The following is a 24633-nucleotide window of genomic DNA, read 5'->3' as shown; positions in this document are numbered from 1 at the left end:
GTAAATTGAACGGTCTTCAAAAAATGTCTAATATGATTTTTCATTTAATCGCCTCGTTTGAAAGTTATTGAAAGGTGTAGCAAGTTTAGTTAGCAAAACATCAAATTATAATCTAAAAAGCAATATTGCCCCTTGTGTATGGCTTTTCATCAATAGAGCAGTCATGGGTTTGTTTGCATTTCACTGGAGTAAATCAAATTACACTAAAACTAAAAGTATCGGGAGCCAGGCAAGATACAGAAAAAACACAGTCGTGTGGTTGTAGTTAAAAATAAATGACTATATTGAATTGGGATGATTCCTAATTATTGTAATTAACATTGGAAAATTTTTGGTAGGTTATGGTAGAAATATTTGTTCAAAATTATTGTTTCAATGTATTACACTCTGTAAACAGTATTTTCCTCATATTGCATACAATAATTTTAAAGGAAGAAATGCCGATTCAGTATAATACAGTAGGCTCGCGATATAGTGAACTAATTAATGCAAAGCCAGTTCACTGGATCGATTTGTTCACTATATGGAATATTCCAAAAATTCACTAAAACAACAGTTGTCATTAGTAAACGAACTTTATTAACTATGGAAAAAAAACGTTATAAGTATAATGTACTAATAAAAAAGTAGTTTATTCTTTTTTATCGAAAAATGAGGTAATTTATGTTTGTGTTTTTTGTCTCATAAACCCTTTTTGGACCATTTCATTTCTTAAGTTTTGTAAAACGAGCAGACTGGCGTATTCCACTTCATTTTCTTCAACCCATTGAATTACGTTCTTAAGAGATTTGATCGCAGATTCAGTTGTCACACGTTCTCTTATTACTTCAACTTCTCCCCGTTCTTGATCTTGACAATTTTCATCGCTTTCGCTGTGGTCTTCAGATTCTTTATCCGGCAAAATATATTTATTCCAGTCGTCTACATCCATAGTGTGAATGTTGACTTCAGGATTGAAGGCTTGTAGTAAATCAACAATTTCTGATCTTACTGTATCGATTTCCTCATTCATTATTCGATTTCTTAGAACACTTAAAGGAATTTCTTCTTCATCATCATCTTCGTTGGCTAATGGCGATAGTAGATTGTGCAAACATTTTTCTATAACTTCAGGCTTTAAATTTTTCCATGCCAGGGCCAAATTTACAATGGCGTCTTTTAAAGAAAGAGATTTTAGAGTTTCTCCTATATCCTTATTGGTACCAATAATCTGCCACAACAAATTTTTGCGATAAAACAGTTTTGTTAAACGAATCGAATTTTGGTCCATTGGTTGTATCAATGGAGTAACGTTAGGTGGCATGTAACGAGTAAAAATGGAACCATCATCACTTTTTAGTTCCTCAGGGGGTGGAGGACTTGATGCGTTGTCTAACAAAAGGACGGCTTTAACTGGCAGATTTTGACTACGTAGGAACTCTTTGTCACCTGAAACAAGTTGAAACAAAACCTTAAATCACAAGCAGGAACAGCAAAAAAGGGAAAAAAATCGTGGCAAAAACAAATTTATAGGGTTCAAAATTACACAGATGAAATAAGTCGTTTTTGTTCGTAAAAATGGTATAATTTAAAATGTTTTCCTATTGCGAAACTTACCTCTGGAATCATCTTGTGAAACCATTCTCTAAAAATTGCTGCTGTCATCCAAGCAGCTTTGGAGTTTCTATAATGAACAGGACAGTTGAAATTTCGAAATGATTGAGGATTTTTGGATTTTCCAATCACTATATAGTGGTTTTAATTTGTGCGTACCTGCCGCGTTTGTGCATGCTAGAAAGGTCACTCTTTGTTTTTCGGTTTTCCTTCCTGGAGCTGTTTTCTCTTCGCGAGCTACATATGTTTTTCCAGGAAGAAGCTTCCAATATAAGCTAGTTTCGTCTGCGTTGTAAATCTGATCTTTCGACAGTTGAAGATCTTTAATTTTTACTTCTAGATATCTTTTGAAAGGATCAACAAGCTTAGGCTGTGATGACAGTTTTTCTCCTGAAATCTTTAAGTAACGTATTCCAAAGCGCTTTTTATATTTTTGCAACCAGCCGCTGCTTGCATGGAAAGAGGAAGATTCTTTGTATTCATTGTGAAGCAGCTTGGCCTTCTCTTGGATCATTAAACCGGTTACGGGAAGATTTTTCTCTCTTTGTTTTAGAAACCACTTATATAGAGCTTTTTCCATTCGTGGACACTCTGAATGTCTTAAGCAGGTTTTCATTTTTCCTGGTACGTTAAAAGTATTATTGATCCTTTTCAAAATGTTTACCCTTCTGTTTCGAATAGAGCATATGGTAGATTTAGCAACACCATATTCTTTGGATAAAACAGTCACCCCAACAACTTTCTTTAAGTCTTCTAATATCTTGGCTTTATCACTTAGGCTTAAATGTTTTCTATTTTTTGCCATACTTCACCCGCGAAACGACCTGATGCAATCACAATCCGCAAGAAACTGCTGTGATACAATTACACAAAGGAAAACAAAACGTTTAAAATCGTTTTCCTGTATCGACGTGTTTGTTGACGAACAAATGCTTTTGGGATCATTATTTCAAGAGCTACTTTGTTCATTCTACAGAATACATTAACAAAAAATTGTCTGTTCACTATTTAGAGTAGTTTACTATACAGCATGTTCACTATATCGCGAGTCTACTGTATATTGAAAAATAAAAAAAATATCAGACAAATATTCTAATAATTGCTTTCTTTAGAGTTTTATTTCAATTAAATTACATAAAATATTTTTATTTAAAAGACTTGCAAGTGTCTTGCAGCAAGATCAAGACTGTATCTACAAGACCATGACTACTTATTAGACTGCAAGACCCAGACCAAGCGAGTTTTGGTCTTGGCGTTGATTGAAGAAATAAGAAGATGCGCAAGCTTATTGGTCATTTTGTGGCGCAAAACATGTCCGAGATGTAGCTGGCGTTACCGTTATATGTCCGAGATTTAGTTTAGCTCTGCGTCACTGCCTCTGTGCGCTGATAGTCATTTACAGCGCAGCGGATATAGAATACTGTACCGTAGTTCTGCTTTCAGTCGACAGAGTGGGTGCCTGCCCGACACAGTGTTGCCAGAACTACGGGTTAATCCGTAAATTTAAAGATTTTGGGTACAGTACGTTAATAACACGGATTTTCTATCATTAAACAATTTAATGTAATATTATATGATTAAACGAAAAACGGCATCAGATTTGGCTTGGAAATGAAGATCGCTGTTATTTCATATGTAAAATATTATTATAAATGTCAATAGTCGTCATATCCAATCCAACTAAATATCTTTTTTTCGATCATACGAAATATTCAGTACCTATAAAAGAACTTTTATTTTTTTGGCATATTTTATGTTGAACACGAATACATTTTCCCGCATTTTTCATCCATCGATATTTTCGTCAAACGTATTACAGATATTACACATTTTAATATTGCAACAACTGTCGCTTTCAGTTCCACACCGTCTTCGATATTCCTTCGCTAGCCGAATTAGAGAAAATACGTTTTATGCGTTGGCTGCAGAACGAGTAGAGGCTCCACCGTACAGCACTTGAGACGTAAGGGGAAATCAAATCAGCCTTGTCACTAATTCGCCTATTAGGTTGCGTATCTTCTCAATTCTTTCAATCAACGGACAACAAACAAAGTAAGGCTTGTATTTGCTTATCACTAACTGTGCTATTGTAAAAAAATATATAATGCGCGCGTATCACGTGGACGTGAGACTTCAATATTTTTGATAAATCTTCGTAAATAAATACCAGGGATTAAATAAATATACATTATAATACAATCCATATTTACATATTAAGTATCTTGGGAAAAAAAGTGTTTTACGGAATTTTCTGTTTGTCTCTTCTATTTGATTTACGCAGGATATGTCAATATTAATAATATATTTTTTACAACATATACAGAAGGGTTAACAGCAACAGTGACTATTTGTTTAGGATCAACTTTGGCCTTTAAGTTTATATCTTCTAATATTTATTTTACTTTGCAATAGGTAGCAGTAATAAGTATTTCGCTTGTGTAATGGGTGTACATATTACTGAAAGATTAAGATCAAGGTTTAAGTAAAAGTAAACTCGCAATATTTTCCATTTTAGTCAATGTCAATTATTTTCTAATTAATAATTGAATGTCGAAAACCCCATTAATAACTCATATACTTTTGTTTGAATTGATTCAGATTCGTGTATCAATATTTCGACCTAAATAAATATTAATAAGTCTAGTTATTGTGAATATATTAATATTTCTGAAATCACGATAACTTTGTGAATCTAATTTATGTTAATAAGGCGCCAACACAGCTAAAAAATATTGCATTAAATGTTAATATTTTAGATGTTAATACTGGTTTACTGTTATTAAAAAAGGAAAGTATTTTAAGTTAACATCCGTTATTTGCGGCTAACAGCGCTTTCAGATGGAGCGGACCGTCCGGCGTCCGCGCGGATGTTTTTTCAAGATAACTCATCCGGACGGAGCATACGCGACCCATGTGAAATCGTTCATATAAACTCATGGTACTTGCTCGAGGTCCCGGACGCTTCGTCGCGGACGGTCCACTCCGTCTAAAAACGCTGTAAGACTAGTCTGGGCGGAGCCTATTTGTAAACGCGGAATCTGAAATCTGAGCCGAGGTCCTCGGCTATGTCATTTTAGTGTGTTTTCGGTTAAATTATAGTATTATTTATCATGTGACAAATTTTAAAATCCGGGAAAATAAGAGCAAATATGTTGTAAAATTTGCAATTTTCAAGATGCCGCCAGACCTATTTGCCAATTTCGTAAATCAGCCAGACTTGCTTTTGATTATGGTTTATGATAGTATCAAATGGTACGTTAAATTTCAAAGATAGGAAAATAAGGGTTACGGATTTTAAAAATCGTGTTAAAAATTTCAAAATTTTTGCATCCGCAAAAAACTATAAAAACAAATTTGTACGCAATTTTTAGGCAACTATAAAAATTAAAATAAAAATATGCCATCTAGCGCCCTAGGAAATTACTACCCCAAAAACAGATCGTTCAAGGTCGTATATCTCAGTTGACTGGCCCTGACCTTTGAATAGGAAGACTTAGCCCGCGGTTACATTGGACGCGGGTCCGTGCGTTTTTTTAAACGTGCGAGCTCTGACGGAATTTACTCGCACGACAATTTTATTTTAGTGGTTACATTAGATGCGCGTTCATGGTGTCCTGTGTGTCAAGCAGGGTTCGGAAGTAGTTAATTAAGACGTAATTTACCTGATTAACTACGTGTAGTTTTTCTTCAAAAACTACGTCTTGTCCAGTTCATTAACTACATGAAAACTACGTTAATAAACTATGTATTGAAATTATGAATAATTTTCCTTTGTATGAGGTGTAATAGAGATAATATGATGTAAATATTATATTTAAAGCCATATTTCTTCTGTTTTCTTAAATACATTATGTGTTTTTGAAGCTTCAACTTATTATAACCTCACCTCAAACCTGTAATATTTAAAAGTTACATACATAGGTTACATAAACTACACCTTCTACATAAACTACACTAACTACATGTAATGTAGTTTATGTAGTTTTTAAAGTAACATGTAGTTTTCCGAACCCTGGTGTCAAGTTTGTCAAAACGGACGCCACTACTTTGATGCTTTCTGAGGATTTAATGTTAAAATAACTACTTATGAACAGAAGAAAATGTTAGGTAAATGATTTATTTATATGCAAGAAAAGGGAAAGAAAATGAATATGTAAAATATTTGGTAAATTAAAACAGCAACCGGTCAAATTTTTTGAATATTTTAGAATGTTTCCAGCATCATTAATATATCTAAAATAAAAAAAAAACTGGTATTCAAAAATATTCAAATTTTTAGGGAATGTATTGGGCCCAGAGATATAAAAATTCGAACGCTCTGACGTGCACGTATTAAAAAACCAAACCAGTTTGTTTTCATCCGACCAACGGAAATTGACGTACGTGCACGGACGCGCAAACTCCGATGCAATGTAACCGCCTGCGTAGATATCATTTGTTTGTTTTTTTGCTGCGTGCACGTCCGAGCACGTACGACCAGGGTTCGGAAGTAGTTAATTAAGACGTAATTTACCTGATTAACTACGTGTAGTTTTTCTTCAAAAACTACGTCTTTTCCCGTTTATTAACTACATGAAAACTACGTTAATAAACTATGTATTGATATTATGAATAATTTTGCTTTGTATGAGGGGTCTAAATAATATGATGTGTGAATATTATATTTAAAGCCATATTTCTTCTGTTTTCTTAAATACATTGTATTTTCTAAAGCTTCAACTTATTATAACCTCACCTCAAACCTTTGATATTTGAAAGTTACATACATAGGTTACATAAACTACACCTTCTACATAAACTACATTAACTACATATAATGTAGTTTATGTAGTTTTTAAAAGTAACATGTAGTTTTCCGAACCCTGCGTACGACCAAGAAAACGCACGGACACGCATCCAATGATCCAATGTAACCACGGACTAAGGAAGGAGCATAATGCTATCAGAGTTGTTAAACTACACGTAGTAATTAAGAAACTACATTTACTACATGTCAGAAGTGGTTTTTTAAATGTCGAGTAGTAAATGTGTAGTTTATGTAACTAATGTAGTTTTTTAAAATAACAGTGAAAACATAACCTAAAAACTTTGTTGATCAATTTAAAGAAATAAAAAATCTATATTTTGTGAATTTGTTCCTTATTATGTGATATTTTTAATACTTAGTAGTTATAAATGGTTGGAAGACGTCGACGTCTCCATACCTTCTAGGAAGAGGGGGATTATGAAGTTGTGCCTTTAGATGTAAAAAATCATATATTCTCCTGTAGAATGTCTATGGAGAATTTCTCCATAAGAATTTAAGAATTTATAGTTTATTTTGTGTTCAATGTTACTTTGTATTTTATAGAAAATACACTTTTGTTGAAAAAAAATTGAATACAATAATATAACTTATTCATACTTCCATGCTGCTTCCATGATTAGAATTTGGCTTGATTTTTGTTTAAAGTCTAAATTATTTATGTTTTACTATATTTTTGTAGGTAGTTTTTAATGTAGTTTTTGTGTAGTTTTTGAAGGTAGTTTTTAAGATTTTAAAACGTAGTTAATACAAAAAACTACGCGTAGTTTTTGGCGTAGTTTTTTGCTTCATAAACTACTTAACAACAAAAAGGACTCTAGGGTGGGGATCCTTGACAGTTCTGTTTGGCGATTCATTTGACACATTTGAATTTGATTTGAAATTTTGTGGATTTGTCAGTCTTTACGGAGCTTATTTTATGTTATTTATTATTTATTCTACTACTGATAGTTGTATAAAGGTAGCAAATCTAGATGGAAATTGTGGCAGAACTTAAATTAACAGTGACACTATCGCGATTTATCAAAAAAGACTCTATAATAGTTGGTTGTGTAGCGTGCGGTAGATCTCGGCAAAAATCGAATGAAATAATAGAACAACTTTTTGCTAGTAAGTGACTATATAAATACATACGTGTAGTAAACCGATCATTTATGAAATTCACTTAAATTAGCTAATTATATATTTTTCTTGCATATTTGCTTTTATTTACTACTTGTCAAAGATTAGATGTCAAAGAATTTAGATACGTCAATTTGACTTACCTGCTTCAGTAGCGTATCGGATGTTTGTGTTAATAAATAACTATTAAAACTTATCTATTTTTATTATAATAATATGTTTTTATAACAATTTTAATAACTACCAACATTTATTCACAACGTAAAATAAAAAAAAAATATTGAGTCTACCCCACGTCTACCCTTCATCATAGTTTTACATTTTTTAAATAAAATTAGAACGGCACTGATAAACCGGAATTTAAGTCGGCCATATTTGAGTCGCGGTGGACCTAAGATTTTTGATATACTCCTTCCTTAATCTTCTTATTCAAAGGCGCTGACCGAAAATAAGTACCGAAAATCTTCACTGCCTCCTGGATATAGAGAAATATAAAATGCTCCTGGACTACTAGAATTCTTTTCAAGAAAGGAATCCGCCATAAGGTTACAGACATTAGACATTATTTATTCTTATAATGATTATATTCGTATTCAGGTATGTAATTTTAGAGTCTGATTTTTAATTAGCAACAAAAAATATTATTTTTTAAATAATCTTATGTCAAAGTAGACAACTGAAAGTTTTAATTTAAAAATAATTAAAAGTGATTAAATCATAAACTATATAGGTATCAATTAAAAATCTATTATTTTTTTTGTTTCAACTAGTTTGATACGTTTTTTAAGATCGATTGAATAAATACAAGATAACGGCTGCCAATTTATGACATAGAATTATTGTTTTTACATTTTGTATGAGTGTTGCAAGAATCAAATACTAATTAGATAAAGCATCCAAAAAACAAAATGTGAAAATGCCCCACTTAAAAATGAAAAAGAAGTCATAAGATACTACCCTAACAAGAATACTACAAAACCTTTTGAGCCCATCCAAAGTATACTAGGACAACAATTTTCGTGAAAGGTTTAATATATTAATCACAAATTTGTGGTGTTGATTTATATTCGTTTATGCATACAAGAATACAAGGTATAAATTAACAAATGCAAAAAAATCAGGAAGTTATTGCTTTGTTAAAAATAACGGAGGATTTTCGTATATTTTTTGTTTTAGACTCTCTTTAAAGTTATTGGGTTAATATAGAATAGAGTTTTAAATAAGTGCATGGTATTTTCAAGGCTGGTAGATCTCGATAAAAGAAACATATTTTCTCATTCCCATACAGCACATCAAATCACATTTACGATGTGTTTACATTATTAGATGTAGACACAGGGTGACACAATTCCCCCGATGTATATATCCTACGTTAACACATTGTAATTCAATACGTATGCACAAAGGTTAAACGTCCGCCTCACAATGTAGCCACAGTATAGCATTTACGTATACACAAAGTAAGGGATACACAGTGTGCCCTAGGATACACAGTGCTTGTGTATTACGTTTAAACTCTGTTTACACATTGCAGTTGTGACTACCGCGTGTATACCTATGGATTTTGCTTCGTATATACAACTTGTGCTAGATAAAATTACTTCTTATGAACGAATTTAGGAAATAATACAAGTTTTGATGCCTAACTTTTCGTTCTTTTTAAGAAATATTTATTCAATGATACCAATTATATCTTTTTAGAATGAAAATTAGGAAGGCAAAACTTTGTATTTTCCAAAAGTATCTCGATCGTAAGTTCAAGAGAAGTAGCCTTAAAATTGTTCCATTTTTGTTTTGTATTAAATGTACTATTTTTCTTCCATAAAATGGATTAAGTGGTTAAAAAATAAAATTCTTATATTTCTTTATATCATGAAACGCAATAGCGCAAATAACACAATAATAATAATTATTTACAATGCAGAAACCAGAAGTAAGAAAACACTGTAAAAGAACAGAATTTGTATCAAAATGTATTAAAAATATAAGTACCTAGTATAACAACATACTAAAATGGTAAACACTATCGCCACGATTTGGTGGACCTCGTTTAGTCATTTTTTTCTCCTCTTTTCCCTCCAAGCAGTTGGTTTCTTAGCATACTCATTCAAAGAGCACTCTGATGGACTTTGTTGTATTTTATTTCCAGATTAACAATCTCACCCTTAAATTTTATAAATAATCCATAAATCGTAAATAAAAAGATAAAGATCTCATTTTTTATATAAAATACTAAAATAAAGTACAAATTCATTTAATTTCTTTAAAATATATTGCCATTTCATAATAATAATATATATTTCATAATAATAATAATACTTTTCAATATTTATTTCATCCTGAATTTCCAAATCTTGTTTTCTTTCATCGGGACGTTTTCTCTTTATGGGAACATGCACAGAGGGTCCATAAGAGGGTTGATTTTGAAAAATTGTAGGCACAGCATGTTCTGTAGGTTTTGGACGTGACCTAGTTACAGTCAGGGGCGGATACAGAAATTTATTTTAGGGGGGGCCCAAAATAAAAAGTAATATAGAATATGCTTTTAGGACGCCATTTTTAACAAAAAAAGCCTAATATTTAACATAATTTACAGATTTTAGGGGGGGGGGGCCGGGCCCCTTGGGCCCCCTCTGTATCCGCCACTGGTTACAGTTAATATTTTTGGGAAAGAGAATGTAGACAGATTCTGAGGACTAATTATAATTGCTGCTACAAGGCACAGGCACAGAACAATGTCGCGGAATTTTTCATTTTACAAATTAAAAATAAAAAAACGAAAACTGTTTTACATAAAAATACACGTCACTTACGTTGGTTTAACACTATACACTAACACTAACGCTATTTATTATTTATTATGTTTCTATATAAATTTCCCAATTTTTTTCTAGTCCGGACACACAGCCGGCATCGCCAATGTTACTATAATTTTTACCGAAAGTATGTTTTTTTTTCGCGGGTACGATGTTATGAATCGGATCTAGATAGTTCACTATTCACTCAGAGTACACTCAAAATTATTTAGTATAATTTTATGAGCATAGAAACGCGTAAAAAACACAGATTCGTTGCGAAACTAATGAAAACTATAGGTTTGTTTACGACTACTAATTCTCGACCACTTCGGCAGAACTGTCAAAAGTCAGGCCTTGAATATGACGTTAGCCACGCTACTACTTATGTTGACATATTACCAACAAAAAAGTATGTTTTTTAAATAAAAACTAAAAGAATTTCCAAAAAAATGCGAAAAAAAAATCATTTTTTTTCGCGCAAAAAACCTCATAATCGTGTTTCTGGGCTTGAAATATACTGCCTTTAAAATATTTGCGCTTATTTAAGACTCACCCTGTATAGGATGAGTCTTAAATAAGTGCAAATATTTTCAGGGCTGGTAGATCTTGACCATGTCGAATTTATTTACTTTGAATATTTAAGGAAAAATAATTTTTGCTTAAATTTTGAAAACCCTTGTTTTTCTGTTTTTTTTTACTCTCTTTAATTTTAAACTACCCCCTATGTTGTCATATTATCAAGACATTATGTTTTTTAACTAACAATTTAAAAATGTTCCAAAGAAATTTCAAAGAAATTTCCAAAAAAAATGTCCACCGCCAATAACTGTTTTCTTTGACAGCGTATGATATTTTTGGTAAAAAGCGTAATCTATATAAATAAAATAAAGTGGGGTTAATTACACCATTTATCTACAGGGTAAATCTTAAATAAGTGCAAATATTTTTAGGGGTGGTATATTTTGACCCCAGGAACACGTCTATGAAGTTTGTTGGTATGTTGAAAATCGTGCATTTTCTTTTAAATTTTCCTGTATATTTTAGAAATTTTTTAGAACTGCCTGTTCACCGCAAATCTTCCCACGGTATAATTTCTTATAATCTCTGATATTACTATGGTTACGGCTTTACTCTATGGTTACGGCACTAAAAAGGATGCAAATACAGAAAAAAATCCGGTTGCTGTCAATTTTTTTTTAAAAATAAACTTTAATCGTTTTTAAAATTCAGTTTTTTTGGACTTTTTGAAAAACGGCAAAGAGAAAATATGTAATATTAATTAATTAATTTACATTTTTACATTTTTTTTATTATAATAATTAATAACGACTGAATCGATTTAATGATCTTTGATTTGTTGGATTTGACTTCGCTCCGAATAACAATAATTATATATTAAAATATGGGAAAAATTCACGAAAAAAATTATACAGAAAATATATTTTTAAAGAAATTAGCTTTAGAACACCACCATTTTCCAAAATTGACAGCTGAAGTCCCGCAGGCTTATATATTATTTGTTGATGTCCATGGCAAATACCGTCAGGTTCACATATGAAGATTGCGTAAATTCCGATTCTCTGTTGCTTCCTCCATCGAAATTATAAAATACTTTCTACAGCATCCCGCCCATAAAATTAAGTTTAGCTCTTTATTGATAGGTGAGCTAAAACATAATTTAAAAATACTGTCACTGTAATTTAAAAGTCCGCGTTTCTTTGGTTTGTAGCATTACTTTAAATCAGTTTGTTATTGGTCCTGCAAAATTAGATCTATTTTATTTTGCAATGTTTATGAAGCCGATAATATGTGACATATGAATTATGATATATAGAAATGCTATAGTAATTATCTGGCTATCGGATATGTAGAAAAGGTGATCATACGGTTTACACGGTGCTTCAAAAAACATGTGCAATCACTCGAGGGGAGATTCTTATTCACGTTTTAATTTTTTATTTATAATATATTATAATTTAATATAATTTTCTTCCAAGTTCTTTTAGCGATTTTAATCAAATTTTGGGGATAAAAGTGACTGTAATGCGACATATTTTAATGCTAAAAAAGTGTCGACATTTTCAGCCGGGACGTGCATATGGGTTATTACTGGAATATTTTTCTAAAAAAAACATGTACGCTACTGACTTTTTTTCTCTTGGAACTTTTATATATTTATATTTATTTGTTGATGAGGAATCAATAAAAATAACTCTCGCAAGTTAATGATATTAAAAGTTTTTAAAGGTTTCCATTAGACTTGGATCAAAGCAAATTAATAAAATTGCATTTATCTCATCAAGGCAACTGAAATCGACAAAATATCAAGATACAACTTTTAATTGGCATTAAAGGGCCTATATAATTTTGCTATCGAAAGAAAAAAAAATCAGTGGCGTACATGTCTTGTTTTTTCGAAAAATATTCAGGGTAATCCATATGCACGTCTCTGATAAATCTGTCGACACTTTTTTAGCATTAAAATGTGTAGCACTTATAGTAACTTTTACCCTCAAAAATTCATTCGAATCACTAAAAGCACTTGGAAGAAAATTAGAATAAATTGAAAAAAAGTAAATAAAATCTTTAACCTATTGTAGCTACGAAACAAAACCAAATCGGACTTATGTTGATATAAAAAATAAATCTTATTTTCAAGTGAGGAATCTCCCCACGAGAGATAGCATATGTTTTTTAAAACACCCTGTATACGGTGGTTCAATTTAAAGTTGATAATCAAGTTTGTAGCCACGCAACATGGTTAAATCGGAAATAAAAACTATTTTAAAAAGATAGTACAACTGTACAGGGTGGGTCAAATTCGACGCTTTTAAATGGAAACATCCTTTTCTATAGGAGATAGACGAAAACTAATATCAGTGTCTGGAGCTCAATTTTCATTAAAAACATGATGGTGAAAACTGCACATCAATATATGTTACCGTTTCAGAGTTACGGGGTGTTTTTCAAAAATGTGGATTTTTAACAAATCGCTATAACTTTTTTGCTATGGAATATTTTGTATTTCTATGAAAACATTTCCAAAGCATCTTTTTACGTAGAATTTAATGGTTTAAGTATAATTTTTTTTAAAATTAATAATTTAAGAGTTATCAACAGAAAATTTGATTTTTTATTTGGGACACCCTCTATATTTTTAATTAACTGAAAAGAATTTAAAATTACCTTTCCAAAAATATAGTACACTTGATATTTTGTTATAATCCCCTTCGAAATACAGAATTTTTAAAAGTTCGCCACTTTTAACTAGTAGGCTTTGGACCTCTTATTGATGATATGCCCTTAATGGAACTCGAAAACATATTTTTCCAGCAAGACGACGCACCGCCTCTGAACGCAGAGGTTATCAGCAAATTTTTGCAGCCAATTTCAAGAATAATTGAATAGCTAACCAAGATCCCAGCCGTTGGTCGTCGAGGCCGCTTGACTTAGTGCCCATGGATCTGATCCAATGGATATATTTGCGGAAGAATAAAGGTTCCTTATTCTTCCGTATAATCTAGACAAGAATTAGAAATACTTAGCAGTTATGAGAGGGTATCTTTCATCCCCACTGAGTTAATGAATTCCGCGAGAAATGTTCAAAAACTGCCCCGTCTGTCCATAACAGAAGACGGTCGATGTGTCGAACACCTGTAGCAAAAGCTCATGTCTTGGTTTGCTATTTATTTTTATTGTTATTAGATATAGTTTAAATGTGTTGATGTTGGTTAAATATATTTTAAATTGTTATAAAACTCTGCATCACTCATAACAAATGTTATTTTCGTTTTAATTGATGCTCACAGCTAGAATTTTTTTGCATGACAGCCGGTGCCGTTCAAAGCCTACTTATTTAAAGCGGGCGAATTTTTATATACTCTATATCTCGAAGAGGAATCGAGCAAAATATCAAGTGTGTTATATTTTTGGAAAGGTAATTTTAAATTATTTTCAATAAATTAAAAATAGAGAGGGTATCCCATATAAAAAAATCAAATTTTCTGTTGATAATTCTTAAATTATTAATTTAAAAAAATTATACTTAAACCATTAAATTTTACGTAAAAAGGTGCTTTGTAAATGTTTTCATAAAATACAAAATTTTCCATAGCAAAAAGTTACAGCGATTTGTTAAAAACGCATATTTTTGAAAAACACCCCGTAACTCCGAAACGGTAACAGATACCGATATGCGGTTTTCACCATCATATTTTTGACAAAAATTGAGCTCCAGACACCGATATTAGTTTTTGTCTATCTCCTATGGAAAAGGGTGTTTCCATTTAAAAGCGTCGAATTTGACCCACCCTGTACAACATAAAATATCCTTGTCCTAAAATATAAAAAACTGTATCTAGTAAATTCTAAAAAAAAACGAGCTGTGTAAATACGACAGGTACCAGGTGCATCTCAAAAGTAGCTCATCGCTATAACTTTTTATTTTTTCAGATAAAAAACGAGATTTGGTATGTTAGCATAGGACATAAATTAGGATTGATTGACTTATTCATTTTTTTTTTGGATCACTTCCTGTTTCACCGGATGTGACTACAACTTTTGATTTTTAAATAGCACCCTCGGTATTTTTTTACTTTATTCGATAGAAAATGATATTTTGAATAGGATAACGTATCATTTGTCAACTTTTGACATTCTCGCTTAAAAAATCGTATTTTAAATGTCAATCTAGAGTGCCAAGGGCTGTGTTAAAAACACTAGGTTTTAATCAAGGAGCCTTGGAAAAATAGATTTGATCGTCTAATGTTTTTCGTGTATTGTCCTGGCCGGTTAAAAGAAGCCTAAATCGTATTTTTAATCATATCAATTTTTTTCGAATGGAACGGCGGTGGCTCATTAGCATATTTGGAAAAAATTGTTATACCAAATCCCGTTTTTTTATCTGAAAAAATAAAAAAGTTATAGAAGTGAGCCACATTTAAAACGCACCCGGTATAACAATCAATCTCCACAAACCGAACTATTATGTATTACATTCACTTAATCTTGTTTGTAGATTTGTAAGTACGATCGGTATTAGATAAAAAATACAAATTCTCGGTGTTTGTAAAGACTTTTTCTCCCAAAGTAATTTTATCTGAGTAACCTTAACGGCGCACGATCGAAAAGTTAAGCGCGAGAATAGCGAAAGACGCGTTTTAGTGTACTTAAGTCCGCTCGTTTACTCGCATCGGTATTCCCACCGCAAATTTGCATTCTTTTACCGTATTACGGGCATGGCCGATATTCAACCGTAAATAACCGTATTTTATTCTCTTTTTCTGACTGAAAAGTACAAATAAACTTGTTCGAAATGGACGGTGCGTGCGATTTGGATACCATGATGGGTTATTTAGGTACGTAACAAAGTATGAAGTAACAATATTTACAATAATAATAGATACACGGGTATTTCTTGTTTTTAAATGAAAATAGTTAAATTCATTATTTTTTCCATATTATTTACCTTATTTTGTAGTTTCTATATTCTATATATAATTTATAGTCATATTTTATACCGTATGATCGAAAAAAAATGGCATCCAGTTGGCTTGGAAATGACGTTCGATGACATTTCCAATATAATTTTTCATATAAAATGACAGCGATCTTCATTTCATTGCCATCGCTTACGCCGTTTTTATTCGATCATACGGTATTATTGTTATTAAAGAAAAAAATAATTTTCAGCTTTTTTTTTAAGTAAATAAGGTAAACGGTTAACTCTATGTATTTTTATCTTAATTATTTTACTTTTACCGATCTTTATTTTTACCCCAATACATGTGTATTTTTTTTTAAATATAAGATATTCTATTTCTATTTTATCTAATATACAGAGTGAGTCTTAAATAAGTGCAAATATTTGTAGGGGTAGTATATTTCGACCCCGGAATCACGAATATGAGGTTTTTTCGCAAACAATTTTTTTTGAAAATTTGGAATTTTTTGAAAAATTTTTTGGAAATTTATTTCATTTAATTAGAAGATTTAATTTAATTTAAAAGAAAGAAAAGCCAAAAAAGATCCAGTGGTTCTCAAAATTTAAGCAAAAAATTTTTTTTTTGTAAATTTTCAAAGTAAAATATCTCGGTTATTTTGGACTTATTTTGAAAACGGCTAAGAGAAAATATGTTTGTTTTATCGAGATCTGCCAGCTCTGAAAATATTTGCACTTATTTTTGACACACCCTGTATACATTTTGTCATATAAAATGTTTTTAGTTTGTGCTTGTATGTTGACATAATGTATGTTTAGTTTGATTTTACTATAATTTTTTTACAAATTCTTAACAATTTAAATCTTATTTTATCTATTACTAACCATTTTTAATGCATTTTATCTTGGCCTATATCTTCTTGTTTATTTTTTATATTTATTTAGTAAGAATCTTTTTTTTTTATTTATGTTTTATTATAGTTAATTTTTATAATATACCTACAATTATTGTTATTAGGTACTGCACAAAAAAAATTATGACACATTTTTTTATATTAACACATGTCGCCTATTTTTTTATTATTAATTTAGCAAAGATTAGTTAAAATGACATTTTACATGATATTATTATGGTGTTTTTATACAGAGGTATTATATTAAGTATATATTATTCTTAAATTATTTTTTTAATATCATAAAAATATACACATAAATATCTTTTAATTTGTAGTTTTTCTACATATTCAATATAATCTATTTTTTACACTAACCTTCATTAATATTAAATTAAATAACATAATAAGATTAAATAATATACAGGGCGAGTCTTAAATAAGTGCAAATATTTTCTGGGCTGGTAGATCTCGATAAAATAAAAGAAACATATTTTCTCTTTGCCGTTTTTCAAATAAGTCCAAAATAACCGCTAGATATTTTACTTTGAAAATTACCAAAAAACTTTTTTTGCTTAAATTTTGAGAACCACTGGATCTTTTCTGGGTTTTTAATTTCTTTCTTGTAAATTTAATCTACTATCTATGTTGCCATATTATGATTTTTAAATAAAAAATTAAAAAATTCCAAATTTTTAAAAAAAAATCGCGAAAAAAACTCATAGTCGTGTTTCTGGGGTCTAAATATACTAAAAAAATTAAATAACCCTCTCTAAACGAAAAAAAAAATACTGTTGTTTGTAGATGTGACAGATGCGTGAGCAATACAATACATTTAATTGTATTTCATTATAAGAAAAGTATTTTTTATGTTTAGAGATTTTCGGTTCTTCCATTATAATTTTTGCATTTTTAAACTCTACTCTGTATCCTGTGTCCATGAAAAAGTGTACTAGATATTCCATCGATATAAAATCTCATATTTTAATTTTTTGTGTTCATCAAAATGGATCTAACAAGTGTATTTTGTGTTTTGAACAATGTTCTTTTAGTGGCAAAATACATGTTTTTTAAAGTAACATAAACCAATATTAAATTAATTTCTATTTTGAGCTATATTAAATTAATACTATCGTTTTGTCATAATTTTGCATAAATTATAACCAAGGTTTATTAGATTTATAATTATTTTTTTAATATAGGTACACATTTTCTAATTTATCTTAGCTCGTGCTGTATGGTTTAGTTTAGTTGTTGCTATTATGCATTACAATCTAATTTAATATACCATTCATTATAGTTTTTACTTAAATTAAATAAGGTAAACCAATAAGTATTATATGCATTTTTATCTTGACCTATATTATTTTGAATTTCACTAAAATGAGTTACAATCTCATTTTACATATATTATTATCAAGGTTATTGAATATCCGTTATGGTTCATGGTTTCACCATTCTGCTTTTTAATTCTATTAAATTTCATATTATATTCTTAAAAATCAACATTTAAATATACACTATACAGGATAAGTCTTAAATAAACGCAAATATTTTCAGGTCTGGTAGATCTCGATAAAAGAAACATATTTTCTCTTTACCCTTTTTCAAATAAGTCCAAAATATCCAAGTTATTCAACTTGCTAGAGTAACTTGCGATAGTGTTTACATTTAAGCAAATTTTAAAGCAATTTTTTGCAATTTGCAATTGCATGCATGTATACACGGTATGGTGTATATTGCACCAGTATATTGGTTCTGTAGAAAAATGTCGCGCCGTAAAAAGAGAGCTGCAGCCACTGCTCTTCTTGTTGCAATTTTACGCAAACAGTCAAGAAAATCTAGAAAAAGAGTATGGGTTAAAGAATGGATTGCCAGAAGGCCTAGTCTTGGAGCTTACGCGATGTTATTAAAAGAATTAAGAAATGAAGACCCAAAGCATTTAATCAATTTTCTGCGAATGTCAGAAGTCGATTTTAACTTTTTACTACAACTAATTTCGAAATTGGATATCATCAATAAAATATCAAAATTGGATATGCCACAATTCCGGAAATCCTTCAAATATATTAATCAAAGCGATGGTATCTTCTTTCTACCATATTTTTCACTCCATTTTAACAAAGTTTACAGAATTTGATTTTAATATCGTTATTTAACACGCCTTCGAAAATCACTTGCACCAAAAACTTTCAACAAGACGGAAATAAATTTTAACTTGCCAGAGCACTATCCCAACCTGTTTACACTTGCAAGCACCTTTCGCCGCAACCACTTCCCTGCCAGTTTTGTGACTTGCTGGGAGAATGCTTTCGGATACTGTTTACATTATGCAAGTTTGGTAGAAGTGCTCTCAGACATATACTTGCAATAATTTACTTGCCCGTGTAAACTACGCTTAAAAAACGTTGAGAGCTACTATTTTTTCTGTATTTGCGTCCCTTTCAGTGCCGTAACCATGGTAATAGTAATAATCATGGTAATAATCGTAAAGCTTCATTCTGAACAGGCAGGGGCCGGAAAGTGAAATAGCAAAAGCGGTTCCACCGTTTCCACGGAAATTTCAAATAAAATAGTTCCAGCCTCGGGCGCTAGGTGGTAGTGCAATTAATTTTTAGGTTAAAAAATTGCTACTAGTTATTGCCAGATGGCGTTCAATCAGATTTTTTTTGTAGTTTCCATAGTTTCCAACGGCCATTGTCATATTATTGTCAAATTCTCAAAAAATATTGTCGTTGTCATAGCGCCAATCATAATAATAGAAGATTATTTTCTTTTATCTATGATCATAATATTATCAAAAATAATTATCAAAACATCAAAACGTTTTTCAAACTAATTTGTTATATGTGTTTTTATTAGACAATTCATTTTGTTTGTGGTCCTAAAAATATAATGTAAGTCATTTATTTTTGCTATCATTTAATTACCTATTTATATTTACTCCATTTACAAAATTTTGGGCGTATTACGTTGGTCTTGTTTTATTATAATAAACGATGTTTAAATATTTGATTTATAATTAAAATCTTTAAATAATAAATAATATTTACACATGTTTGGCTTTAATTTTATTTAATAATTGTATAAATTATACTGTTAAATCTTATTTTTTACACATCACAACGATACTTGTTATTAGTATTGTTGAATTTGTGTAAAAAATAAGATTTAATAATCAAATTTAATTATATATTTTAGAGTAGAATTCACTAAATACGCTCACTTAAAAAGCCCGCGCTTCTATCCATTTAAAACAAGCCCTACTCAATAGATGGCGCCACTTCTGTAGGACCATTTTTCAGTATGGCAGAGTTCATTCTTTTTCTAGCTAGGTATATTCCAGGTGGATGACACTTCTTATGGGAGAACTAGAAATGGTTGAAAACTTGACTACAAGCGATTTTCTAGGAATCTTCTTTACCGATAAATTATTGACAAGAGTGACAGATAAAACCTTGACATTCTTTCAGTATAACTGTTCAGCTCTTTTTCTTTCTAAAGTGTGCGTTGAAAGGAGACAAAAACAATTTTTTGCAACCCATAAATTGTTATTCGAACACCACTTTTCTCCTTGTCGGGTCGTTGACGTTCACGTTGACTTGTCGCCATTTTATTTCTTTTGTTTACACGTTACAGTTTGCTTTGTAAATTGAATACATAAATTATTTAGGCAAATATAGGTTTTTGATAAAACTCCTTGGACTAACGTGTAGGTAAGTGTTGATAAATAAGTTTTTTTTCATCTTAACATGCTCATTGTCATTCTCCTGATTTAGGTGACAGAAAAGGATCATCAAATGAAATTGAATTTTATATTTTTTCATCCCAGGACCGATAATAAAATATATATTTTATGGATACCTTCCTAAATATCAACGAGATGAGCCATCGGAAGAAAGGGACCATAGTACAAAACAGAAAGGTGATCTTTTTTCTTTCCACTTAGGATATTGAAATTATTATATACTGTAGTCGTGTTTGGCATTATGCTCTTAGAAATATAGGTAAACAAAGAAGAACAGATATAAAGCATCCCAGAGGAAAAGAGAGGCAATACCTGTACTCTCTCTCTGATATTTGTGAAAGTTACGGCAAAGTATTGTTGTAAATGTCATCTTTTTAATCGACCTGAAAACTTCGAGCAAAAAGATGACACTTTCAACAAAACCCTGACAGATATCAGAGACGATACAGGTTTTTCCTCTCTTTTTCCCTGGAATACTTTTAATTTATTATTCTTTGTTTATCTAGATTTCTCAGAGCACTATGAACGAACTCAGCTTGTATGTTTGAAATAATCGTCCAGTTGGCTTCAAAATGATGATCGATGACATTTCCTATATAATTTTACTTTCAAAATTATGATATATATCGTCATTTCTAAGCCATCTATGACGCCATTTTTTTCAGTTTTGTTATAATTAATTTTGTCTCTTGATCTACTTGTAACATTATTTTTTAATTTTATTAATTTATTGTGGTGAAATTAATTTCTGTTGTATATTTGATATTGATATTAAACATATTTTTAAAAAATGGTGTATTTTTTGTGTTTTTATCTATGTCATAATTAAAAATAAATGAAGAATTAAAATTTTTATTTTTTTAAACTTCCCGCCATGCGTGACAATCTAGTCCGTAGTTCCTACAAGCGATATTGGGGGCGCTAGTAGCAGTAGACTTGTCAACAGTGTCAAATTTAAACGTCAATTTCACTTTCCAATATTTAGCAAGGCGCTCGCACTTCTCCTTGTGTATGTGTTTTGTGGTATATTCCCAGAACGGTAAACAACTGTTCTTGGTATATTCTTTGTTCAGAACCTCGAAATCAGTGGAATAAATTAGTAGTTTCAATTAGTCCTAGAAGTTTGTTCACCTAATTTTAATGTAAGCATTCAGAACGTCAGAATTAGTGATAGTAATTTTCAATTAGTGGAAAAAGTTAACAAACTTTTGACTTTTCCACTAATTATACTTCAAAATTTGCGAGGAATGCCATTTTGGCCTTTGATTATCACCCGTCAAGAAAAATTTTGGTTAGAAATCAAAATTTATTATTCCTGGGGTCGAAATATACCACACCCAAAAATATTTTCACTTATTTAAGACTGGCCCTGTATACATATCTATATGTAGAAGACAACTGCAGTAATTCAAGATAATAAATAATACATTTCTTTTCAAATGTCACAAAAGTATTAATTTTTGGGACGCGATGGACAATATAAAAAAGTCATGTTAATGCCTAGGCATATAAGTACAGCAATTTTACGCTAAGCACAAAAGTATGACAAATGTATTATTAAACTGACCAAAAGTGTCAAATTTAACGCGCGTAACCATAGTTTCTCGATATACCGGGGCGTCTCAAAAGTGGCTCACCCTATAACTTTTTTATTTTTTTCAGATAAAAAAACGACATTTGGTATGTTAGTATATGACATAAATTAGGATTGATTGATGTATTCAATTAGAATGACATATCTATGTCAACTTTTGACATTTTCGGATATGGTTTATTTGAAATTATAACATGCGGTTCATAACGATAATTTGACTCGTAATAACAAGTGTGTGGTATCAAATTATGCGTAAAAAAATGCTTTTTCCAAATATGCTAATGAGCCACCCGCGTTCTATTTGAAAAAATTGAGTTATGATTAAAAATACGATATGGTCATCTTTTAACCGGCCAAGACAAGACACTAAAAACATTAGACGATCAAATATATTTTTCGAAGGCTCCGTGATTAAAAATTAGTGTTTTTAACACAGCCATGGCACTCTAGATTGAAATTTAAAATACAATTTGTTTTTGAGCGAATATGTCAAAAGTTGACATATGATATGTCATTCGATTTAGAGTGTCATTTTCTATCGAATAAAGTAAAAAAAAATACCGAAGGTGTCATTTAAAAATCAAAAGTTGTAGTCATTTCCGGTGAAACCGGAAGTGACCGAGAAACATTTGAGTATGTCAATCAATCCTAATTTATGTCATATATTAACATACCAAGTCTCGTCGTTTTATCTGAAAAAATAAACAAGTTATAGGGGTTATAAAAATTATTTGTGATGTTTGAAAAAAATAGGCATGTTCTATTCCGAGTAAAAACTACTTTTTGTGCCTCGCCTGTAATGCCAAACGTACAGCTCCGCTACAAAAGGTATTATATTTACTCCTAACAAAACAATATACTATTTTGAGAATAAATTTGTGTCTGGAAACTTTTTACGTTTTTCTAAATTAAATATTAATTTTCGAGATATTTCGATGTCAGCTGTTAATAAAAGCCATATGAAAGTCGGACTAAAAGAGATTATTACATTAAAAACGGCTATTCAAACGCCATTTTTTTTGATCATACGGTGAATTATATCTAGTAAAGTTTAGATATTGTAACAATTCTTTTCTCAAAAATATAATTGAAATGTAAACACTTTCATCGGTATTTTCCATTTTTTAAGATATTCTGATTTTTTTTTCTGATCATAAGATCATTTTATCAGATGCTTACGCTAAGTGCAATTGAACATAATTAGTATATACACTTTAGCATACTTATAATAGCACTAAAAAGTAAGTTTTTAGTGCTATTATAAGTATTTATATTATAAGTATTTTATACACTTTAATTGTATTAAAGAGAAGTGAGCAAATATAATAAATACACATATATAAACTAAGAGTGTATATTTAATTAAAGATTAAATATGATATCTTTTCAACTACTAGAATTTAAGAATATTTTATGTTAACTCATTATTGCTCTCTGTAAATAAAGTAAATATTATCAAAGTTTACAGAATAAATTATAGTAAACTTTGACATTACGTACTACTTTTTATTTACAATATTTTTCCTTGTTTGTCTAGTCTATATTATACAAAAATATTATAATACGCTACATTGTCTGCCGATTTTTAATGAATATCAAAATCTAATTAATATTCAAAACTTAGGTTATTATAGGCAATCAGGAACAAAATTTTATATCGACAAAACAAAATATTTCCATATAGCCACTTTAATTTATGTATTTATACACTCAGATGCAAAAAAACGCAACGGAGAAATTTTTGATCAAATTTAAAGTGTTATATTTTTGTTATTTTTAGCCCTATTTTTATGAATTTTTTAATACGCTGTATACAGTGTGACAATTTTAAAATTTCCCACCCTTAATATCTTTCTTGCAGTTAAAAATATGAAAAATCGTAAAGACGGGGGAAACACTTTAAATGAATATTTTTGGCCTTTTTCTTTCAACTCCTTAGGAGGGGTAGACGTCACCCTTACAATCTTAAATGGGAATGGGGGTCAAGTGGCACATCGTTTTAAAGGACTTTTAATTCTCTTTTCAGCGGTATCCTACTTTGTTGCTTTTTGTCCAGAGATTTTCTAATAATCGCGTTTCAAAGATGCAGAACCAATTAAACATACCTGCATTGAGATTTTGGTTTTCAGGCTAGTGCAGTGGCGGATACAAAGGGGGGCACATGAGGCCATGGCCCACCTGAAATCTATAAATTGGGTTAAATATTAGGCTTTTGGGTTAAAAATGGCGCTCTAAAAAGCATATTTTACATTAGCTTTTATTTGGCCCCCCCCTAAAATACATTCCGGGCCCCCCTAAAATAAATTTCTGTATCCGCCCCTGGGCTAGTGTTTACACAAAAATTAATGCAGTGGATCTCCTTGTAGTACAAATGATTAGAAGATTAGGTGGCAACATGGACGTAGCCATTACATTTTTCTAGGGGGTCGAAATTCGAAATACTAATAAACTGAAAACATCATAAACATTAACGTTTCCTTTCTCAAATTCGAATGAGTGGCAACCTCTAATCAGTTTCACAGGAGGAATTGTTAACATTCCAGCAGGACGGTGATTCATTCCAGCAGGACGGTCAAGATCACTTAGCCTTTTGGGGGAGACATCCATTGTTTATAAAACACAATCTACTGATATTGATGAT

At 30.7% G+C, this 24633-nt stretch overlaps 3 protein-coding genes across 3 annotated transcripts in view; 1 reads left to right on the top strand and 2 right to left on the bottom strand.

Annotated features, from left to right (window-relative positions):
- Positions 1-661: 661 nt before the first annotated feature.
- Positions 662-1621, bottom strand: LOC115880812 (jerky protein homolog-like). The gene is made up of 2 exons (XM_030898106.1): positions 1597-1621; positions 662-1428 (listed from the first exon to the last, which is right to left on the bottom strand). The coding sequence occupies exons 1-2, from the start codon at positions 1619-1621 to the stop codon at positions 662-664; spliced, it is 792 nt and encodes a 263-aa protein (XP_030753966.1).
- A 42-nt stretch (positions 1622-1663) lies between these two features.
- On the bottom strand, positions 1664-2398 carry LOC115880810 (jerky protein homolog). The gene has a single exon (XM_030898105.1). It carries the CDS (start codon positions 2396-2398, stop codon positions 1664-1666), a length of 735 nt encoding a protein of 244 aa, XP_030753965.1.
- A 13009-nt stretch (positions 2399-15407) lies between these two features.
- Positions 15408-24633, top strand: part of LOC115880878 (organic cation transporter protein) — a 73752-nt gene continuing 64526 nt past the window's right edge. Inside the window, exon 1 of the mRNA XM_030898200.1 lies at positions 15408-15674. Coding sequence (XP_030754060.1) covers positions 15632-15674 — 43 coding nt within the window. The 5' untranslated portion in view covers positions 15408-15631. The remainder of the gene's footprint in view (positions 15675-24633) is intronic.

Source organism: Sitophilus oryzae, unplaced genomic scaffold (assembly GCF_002938485.1).
Source record: "Sitophilus oryzae breed Bouriz unplaced genomic scaffold, Soryzae_2.0 scaffold_165_pilon_pilon, whole genome shotgun sequence".
In the NCBI taxonomy this organism is placed as follows: Eukaryota; Metazoa; Arthropoda; class Insecta; order Coleoptera; family Curculionidae; genus Sitophilus; species Sitophilus oryzae.
The sequence above is the reverse complement of the archived record's forward strand: the minus strand, read 5'-3'. Positions and strand labels throughout refer to the sequence as shown.